Source organism: Oryzias melastigma, linkage group LG11 (genome assembly GCF_002922805.2).
Source record: "Oryzias melastigma strain HK-1 linkage group LG11, ASM292280v2, whole genome shotgun sequence".
In the NCBI taxonomy this organism is placed as follows: domain Eukaryota; kingdom Metazoa; phylum Chordata; class Actinopteri; order Beloniformes; family Adrianichthyidae; genus Oryzias; species Oryzias melastigma.
In genome coordinates this window covers 21,239,048-21,247,088 of record NC_050522.1, presented here as the reverse complement: position 1 = coordinate 21,247,088, position 8,041 = coordinate 21,239,048, and the positions used below count along the sequence as shown (strand labels likewise).

The following is an 8,041-nucleotide window of genomic DNA, read 5'->3' as shown; positions in this document are numbered from 1 at the left end:
GTAATTTTTTGGATTTCCTTAGCAACGGAGGTTTATTGTTAACCCCGCCCACATTCCTCATTTTTTCATATCTTGAGTAATTTTGTTTCGTTCAGCTTGATCCAGGGATTCATTTATTACATTTTCACAATATTCAGATTAAAAATGTGCAAGCAACACGTAAACCCCACTTTTTCAAACTTTAAAGAAATCAGCAATTTCTAAAACTGATATTTTCCAAAAGAGAAGTTAGGAAACAACAGATATACTCCCCCTAAATTTGTAGAAGGTACTAAAGGTGTTTTATTTTCTTAAATTCAAGATAGCGACCTCTTCAATAAAACTTTGGTTGTGGTTGTAGACTTAACCTGGTATGTGTGTAAAACTGGGGGCAGACTGTTCAAACAAAGGTTTTTTTTGTCCAAAAATGTGAAAATTTAGAAATTTCACACTTTGCCACAAGCCGTAGGTCATGTGGCCATCCCATAATAATTTAAAAATTTCCCTTTGATATCTCTGACATGTGTGTTTTGGTTTTGTTACTTGATTTTGACATTTTTTGTGCCTCATAAGAGATTTTTTTTTAATGGTTTCACCCGCTGTGACGTCGTCACTTTTTCCTGAAAATCGAGTTTCAACAGATACTAGACCAAGAAATCTACTCAATGAAAATGAATACAAAGTGATGCGTCTATGGCTTTTTCTGAGTAATACTACGAAACAATTTATAATGTTTTAATGTAATATTTGATAGGAAGCAGGCCTTATTTTCCATAAAAGGGATCTTGACTTTTGATCAATGTTGGACACTTTTTGTTTTATTTATTCATTGTTTTTACCTGCTTTTTATTTATCTCCAGTTTGCCTTAAGTGTCCATCTTTTATTTGCTTTCTCTTCCTGTTTGTCAATTTGCTCAATTTGAATTGATGCAATAAAGTAGATAAATTACTTTCATAGATTTATTTTAATTATTTAGTTAATAATCAGGTAATTTAAGTAAAAATGTAAATTGGTTGCTGGTTCTTTTCCTCATCAAAAAAAGACCATCTTGATGAAGATGTTTGTTTGTTTGTTTGTTTGTTTGTTTGTTTGTTTGTTTGTCAGGCCGTGGAGACCTGCAGCCCCAGCTGGACAGCGCCATGCAGGACGTCAGCGACCGGTACCTGCTGCTGGAGGAGACGGAGAAGCAGGCCGTGAGGAAGGCGCTGGTGGAGGAGAGGAGCCGCTTCTGCTGCTTCGTGTCCATGCTGCGGCCCGTCGTGGTCAGTTCCGCATCCTCACCTTCACACAGTTTTAGTCAATGGTGGCTTCAAGTTTGAAGTTTTCAACTGTTTTTGAATTTTCTGAATGCAAAAAAATTCGTTTGTAAGTAAAAACTCCTCTGACTTGTGCACTGAAACATTAAAATCAGGATGAGGAGATGTCCATGCTCGGGGAGATCACACACCTCCAGACTCTGACGGATGACCTGAAGACGCTCACCATGGACCCACACAAGCTGCCCCCCTCCAGCGAACAGGTACAGAGTCTGAGGATCTTCTGATCGTTCAAAACATTTGTGTATTTTAGCTTTTCCAGTTCAGAGTTGATACTATTTACAGCCCAAAAGGCTCTTAGTAACTCAACTACAATACTAATAGAGTAAAAAACAGGTTTTCATTACATTGACTTTTATCAAAATTACCAATATGATTATAAATTGGCAAAAGAGTTGCATTTTAAACAATATTTTAAAGGTGTTTTTAAAAAAAGAGCAAATTCTGATTTTTTATTTGACACAAACATGTTCAATTTGAAATATTTCTGTCTGCAAGTAGATGCTAATTTTAGGGAATAACATACAATTTTAGTCACACCTTAAAAAAAAGATGTTAACTGCAAACATCCTGAATATAAACAAACAAATGATCTCATCTGCCTTCTGTCTTCCTCTCCAGGTGATTGTAGACATGAAGGGCTCGGAGTGCACCTGGTCCTACCAAACCCCGCCCTCGTCACCGAGCACCACCGTATCCAGGAAGTCCAGCATGTGCAGGTTTGATTTCAAAACTTTGATGTTATGTATGCAATTGCTTTACTGTAAATTTTAATTGTTTTGTGTCGAATATTACCTTTACAGTTTATATATTTTTTTATTCTTATATTTATTACAAGTTGGGAGAGATTCTACATTTATTTTGACATATTTTCATAATTTTAATAGTTTATATATTTGACAGTTCATCAGAAAATTGTTGTTCCGTTTATTTTTTTTATTTTACCGTCGATTTTTAAGGGTATTTTTGACCCTTTTGGTCTGATTGTTTCCTGCAGAAAAACTTGACCTAGATTCTTTCTTGTACTGCCACCTTGTGGTTGACATTGAGAACTGCATGTTTTCCTCACTGTGGGGATCCAACTACAAAAGTAGTTGTTTAAAAGTTGAACATTTTACTGTGTTAAAAGATGAGAACATTGGGGGAGGAGCCTTAGAAGTGGGCTGGGCTTCACTTTAACTCACATCTTTTCCTCCCACAGCAGTCTGAACAGCGTGAACAGCAGCGACTCGCGCTCCAGCGGCTCCCACTGCCACTCCCCCACCTCCCACTTCCGCTACCGCGCCTCCTCCTCGTCCTCCTCGGTGCTGCCCCAGCAGACGCCCGCCCGCCTCTCCTCCGTCTCCTCCCACGACTCCGGCTTCATCTCTCAGGACGCCTTCCAGTCCAAGTCGCCCTCACCCATGCCGCCAGACACCCTCCAGGTTAAAACACTTTGCTGAGTGTGAAGCACATTTCCACATCTTGTTTTCAAGCCTGTTTCAAAGGTCGCTAGATGCTGCAAGGTTGCTAGGAGACGGCATGGAGTAACGGCTCATCTGTTGCTGAGTCACTTTGGCTGCATGGAGGTTTTTGAGCTCTGGTTTATGGGCAGAGTAAAGAGAATCACAGCTGCTGCATTTTGGCCGGTTCCCTTCTAACAATACTGGAAACAGTGAATTTTTAGCTGTTTTGTTTTTGTTGGTTAGAAGCTCAATCTTGTATGGCAGCGGGCTTAAAAAGACAACTATCCAACTTGTCATCTCAGCTGATTACATGATCCTAAAACGGAGAATCTTTCAAAATAGAAAAAAGACACGATGTCTAGTAGTTTTTAAACATTTTAAGCTAAAAAGGGTGTTTTAAAAATGCTATTCCAGCATTTTGGAGGACATATATATAAAGAAAATTTGCATTCGGAGTATTTCTGTATTCAAAGTGTTATGAATTAGGATCAGATTAAAAAATACTGATTAAAAAAGGGCGTATTTGTGACCTGCTCCACTCTGCAAGGCAAATTTCTAATGACCTCCTGCTGCTCTGCAGAAACTATGTTAAAGAAAACTAAAAATGTCCGTCATGATTAAAAGGTCACAGGGAACGATTTGAAAATAGATTTAAAAATGATCAAAGTGGGTCTTTAAGAGAATTTTATTAGAGAATAAATAAAATAACATGAATAGACATCGGATGACTTTATCATAAATGATAAAGATAGTTTTGAAATGAATTATGACATTGTTCATCATTTGCATTTATAATAACAATTTGAATTATTTGCTGAACACAAATTAAGAGCTTTTTTTAAAAAGAAGTGTTCAATAACTTTTTAAACTATGATTTTTTAATTCATTTTTTAATCTAGATTATAATTGAAGTTCAATTAAACCAAAAACTTAATTTGAAAGCCCCTGTATTAAAAAGCCTACTGTGATTTGCACTAAATAGTAAAAAAAATATTTTAAATAGTAGTCATATTAATTTTGTGTTGTGAGGAAAAGATGTTTCAGAATATTCATAAATATTTCAAAAAAATAATTTTGAAACTTAAGTTTTACTTTAAAAAAAGTTAATTGAAGTTTGAAAATGTATAAAGTAAATGTGCAAAAAATGGCGATATTTCATTTTGTGATATTTTCACGCTGCCGCCAGTAAAAAAAAAACGTGGATTCTGGTTTTTTGTTGCTTCAGCTTAAAAAAATAGCAAAAAATTGTTCTGGAAAAGTCTTATATTGCGATACGTATCATATTGTAGCCTCTTGCCAGGACACACCCCTAACATTCAGTTTGTGTTTATGACCCTCTGCTTTCATCATCACCGACTCCACCTTTCATTCAGCAACTCTCTGCGTTTGTCTTCCTTTGACGTTTCTTCTGCTTTGTCATCACCGGCTCTCCGGAATATGTGTTGCTTTTTGTCTGTGCGTCCTGCTAACCGCAGTATCTGTGTGCGTTTGTGCTCCGTGGTGCAGTTGTGTGTCTCTGCTTTGTCGTCTCAGTCCGTCAATGAGGAGCCTTCCTCTTCCTCTTCTTCGTCCCCTTCACACCCTAACCCCAGCTCGGGGGAGCAACAGGTGAACAAACACGTCACATGTTGGGTTTTCATCAGTTATCAAACCAAATTTGCACAGAAAACGCCTAAAAATTCACATTTTTAGATAATTTTTTTAGTCGTTATAAATCATCACCTTACATGTTGATTTTTCTGCCTCTTCATCCGCTCATCCTCAGTTGCCAAACGGCTTTGACCGTCACGCTGCCCTCCATCAGCATGAAGCGCTGCCGCAAGCTCAGGACGCCCACCTCCACCCTCCATACTTCACCTACTCCTCCTCCACCCACACCTCCCCCATCTCCTCGCCCTCCTATTCGTCCGTTTCTCCCACCTGGCCTTGGCCTCGGACAGGGGAGTTCCCACCTCTTAGCCCCTCAGGGGTCGGAATGATCCCGTCATCCAGAGTCCCGTCCTGGAAGGTTTGGCCCACATGATCCCTGATACTCTCTTCCCTTCATTATATCCGTGTTTCATCTTCACTTGTCATTTGTAGCTTTTTTTAATTATTATTTTGGTTTTGTTAAAGCCTAATGTTAGTAAACACGTAATAAAGTTGAAGTTTTGCCTCAAAAACACAACTTTTTAGATGTAAAGTCACTTTTACGGTTCTAAATGTTAACTTTTTTTGCTTCTGGATGATCCCTTCTTGTGTAGGACTGGGCCAAACCGGGCCCATATGACCAGCCAATGGTCAACACTCTGAGACGCAGCAAGGATAGAACTGCAGATCCCAGCAGCCACCACGGTTCTGACATCACCACAGCAGGGGAGGAGCTTCAGAGGAGCAGAGGGGGAACCTCCAGTCTGACGTCCCCAAAGGTCAGAGGGGAGCTGGTCTTTGTGTCGTCAAAATGTCGATGGCGGTGAGTGTGACGGGTGTGTGTGCGGACAGGGCGAACGGGAGGCCCACGAGGAGCTGGCCCGGGTGCTGGCCCGGGGTCTTCATTTGGACATCCAGGGGTCCAGCAGGGACTCGCTGCAGGGCTCCAGCGGCTACAGCAGTCAGACCAACACACCCTGCTGCTCCGAGGACATCGGCCTGTCACAAGGTACTCAAACTTAGACCTCCAACTCTAGGAAATGTTGTGTGAAATGCAACAGTGTTTATTTCTTTAAAAACATGTATTTCCATGCGTGTGATGTCATAGGGGTAGGACAGTGGTACCCAACCTTTTTTAGGCCACGAACTGATTTAACGTCAGATATTTTCAGGGACACATTCACACCGGCCTTGGAAATGTGCCTTCAAGCAGCCATTCCCACTGAAGTCTATGTAATTGTGTATTTACTGCAGTATGCAGGTCAGTTTTTGGGCTCTATGAACAAAACGTGCGGCCAGTGAACGCCTATTAGAAGGTAAACCAGTTGAACTTTGACCAATCAGAGACTTGGATTTGGTAGTGACGCGTGGATGGCGTCCTTATTCATCACGGAAGTGTCAACTTTTTTTCCAGTTTGCGCCCAACTGGAATTATGACATCCAGTATTTTATATCGAAATAGAGATGTGAAAGAAGTCTAGTGACATTTGAACCGCTTCAACATTTCGCACCAAACCTCTTTGTAGTGACAGACATGTGTGAACACCAAATGCTAAAAGCGTGTTCAAGAATCCGTGTTTGGCGCATTCTTGAAGGCGTATCAAATACCTGGTCGTTTAATTTTTGAGGGTAAAGTTCATCTTCATCGTGTGTAGATTATCTGCAGCCGGTTAAGACTTTATTTCTAGACTAGATTTTACGTAGGAACCATTAAAACGAGATACAGTAGTTTCAGTATAGCTGTAGGCGCAGCCATTTTAAGAAAGTAGCAGACGGATTGAGCGACTTAACATAACAAGAATGAGTCGGATGTGGTGGAGAGATTCCAGTAGTTTTCCAAAATAAAACTTTTTTTCAGAATTGGATTGTAAATAAAACAGAAAAAAACTTTAGGTTGTGTTTTTCTTCTTTGTGGTCCACAGCCTGACAGTAAGGGAACACTGGTCTGGGCAGTGGACCAAGAAAAAAAAACTTCTAAATCTTTTTGGTTTTTTGTCTCACCAGACTGTGAGTACTATTCCGTAGGCACGGATCAGGAAGCCGAGCATCAGCATCCGACCTCCGACTTCGACAAGTCTTCCACCATCCCGAGGGGGGTTGACGTCAGCCAGTCGTACCGCCGCATGTTTCAGTCCAAACGTCCTGCTTCCACTGCCGGCCTTCCCGCCAACCCCTCCTCTATAATCACCCCCGGGGTCGCCACGATTCGTCGGACTCCGTCCTCCAAACCCAACCTGCGGCGACCTTCTGGGGGCCTCAGTCTGGGCCCCATTCCCATCAAACCCCCCATGATCCCGGTGAAGACCCCGACCGTGCCTGATCACCCCGGTTTCCCCAACAGAGCCGCGTCAGAGGACGGAAACACACCTCGAACCCCCACCAGCCCTTTGTCCCCCGGCATCAGCGGCCATTTCTCCTCTAAGCCCGCCGCCTGGCTGGCCCAGCATCTTGACGAGGGATCGGACCCTCCCACCCCCCCGCCGCAGCCAGGCAGTCGGGTGTGCGAGTGGGAGCGCAGGCGCCTCCCGGAGCTCCTGGAGGAGGTGGAATACGGAGAGGCGGAGGACTATCTGGTGAAGATTCGACGAGGCGTCAAGCTGAAAAAGACGACGACCGACGACCGATCGGCACCAAGCATTCACTGACGCCGCATGGGGGAGGGGCGGATAACGTTGAGTGTCCCAGGATGAACACCGTGACACAAAATGACCGCCGCCAAAAACGGGAACTAGAACTCGGACAGTGCCAAAACGGGAAGTTGCAGAGAAGTTTTGAAGGGGACTATCTTGACTCTGGCTAAATACGATCATTTGAATGATCAAAACAGATAAATCTATAAGAAACGTTAAGAATCGAGTTTATTACTTGTAGAATACGGAAAGCTGTTTGGGTTTTGTTGTTGCACAGTTTGAATGCGCACTAAGGTACCTAAAGACTAAAATGTTCCACTTTGAATCAGCTGGAGAACGGACTTGTAAAGAAAACCCTTTAAGTTAAAGCTCCTCGTGAGGACGTTTGCAGGAGGAGACGAAATCTTCACCGAACAAAGAACAAGAAATCCTTCTGGGACTGAGGGAGAGATGGAAGGTCAGATGTCAGAGAAGAAGAAAATAAAAACGAAAGTTTTCCGACATAACGACTGAAGACTGTATTTTGAAAAGATCAAACAGGATTTGTAAGTGCACATTTAGACAGGTTTGTACTTTTTCTTTGTCTTTAGCCCACTATTTCACTTAAGGTGCCAAATGCCTTTTTGGCTGAGAAGAACTTTTCTTTATATTTTATTTTGTTGTAAGAATAAACAAGAGGTGTTTGAGAGAGAAATGCACTTAAAAAAACTAGTATTTGTTAAATGTAGGGTAGGATTTTTATTTTTTTGCGTTGTGACAGTTTGTGACACTAATCATTAATATGCATGTTGTTGCAGTTTTACTTTAAGACTCACAAACCCTTTAGATCCACTGGTTATATTCCTCAGTCATGGTTGAAAACATTATTGGATCAGAATTCATTCTTGTTTGCTTATGTATGTATATGTGTATATATATATATATATATATATATATATATATATATATATATATATATATATAAAATAATATATGGAGCCTTCAGGAACAAAGAGGTAACAAAAAATATACATTAGTTTCTGTGCACACCAGACACTAATT

The 8,041-nt window shown here is 41.2% G+C and overlaps 1 protein-coding gene across 5 annotated transcripts in view; it reads left to right on the top strand.

Moving 5' to 3' along the window:
* LOC112162557 (MTSS I-BAR domain containing 1) overlaps positions 1–7,694 on the top strand; it is a 54,795-nt gene extending 47,101 nt beyond the window's left edge. For 2 of the 5 annotated variants that reach the window (XM_036214169.1, XM_024298363.2), the window contains 9 exons: positions 1,085–1,242; positions 1,392–1,499; positions 1,918–2,015; positions 2,498–2,720; positions 4,275–4,349; positions 4,507–4,749; positions 4,985–5,149; positions 5,223–5,379; positions 6,375–7,694. In XM_036214169.1, coding sequence (XP_036070062.1) covers positions 1,085–1,242; positions 1,392–1,499; positions 1,918–2,015; positions 2,498–2,720; positions 4,275–4,349; positions 4,507–4,749; positions 4,985–5,149; positions 5,223–5,379; positions 6,375–7,015 — 1,868 coding nt within the window. In that variant the 3' untranslated portion in view covers positions 7,016–7,694. The remainder of the gene's footprint in view (positions 1–1,084; positions 1,243–1,391; positions 1,500–1,917; positions 2,016–2,497; positions 2,721–4,274; positions 4,350–4,506; positions 4,750–4,984; positions 5,150–5,222; positions 5,380–6,374) is intronic. The other 3 variants (XM_024298367.2, XM_024298366.2, XM_024298368.2) reach the window with 3 other exon arrangements.
* The last annotated feature ends 347 nt before the right edge of the window (positions 7,695–8,041 follow it).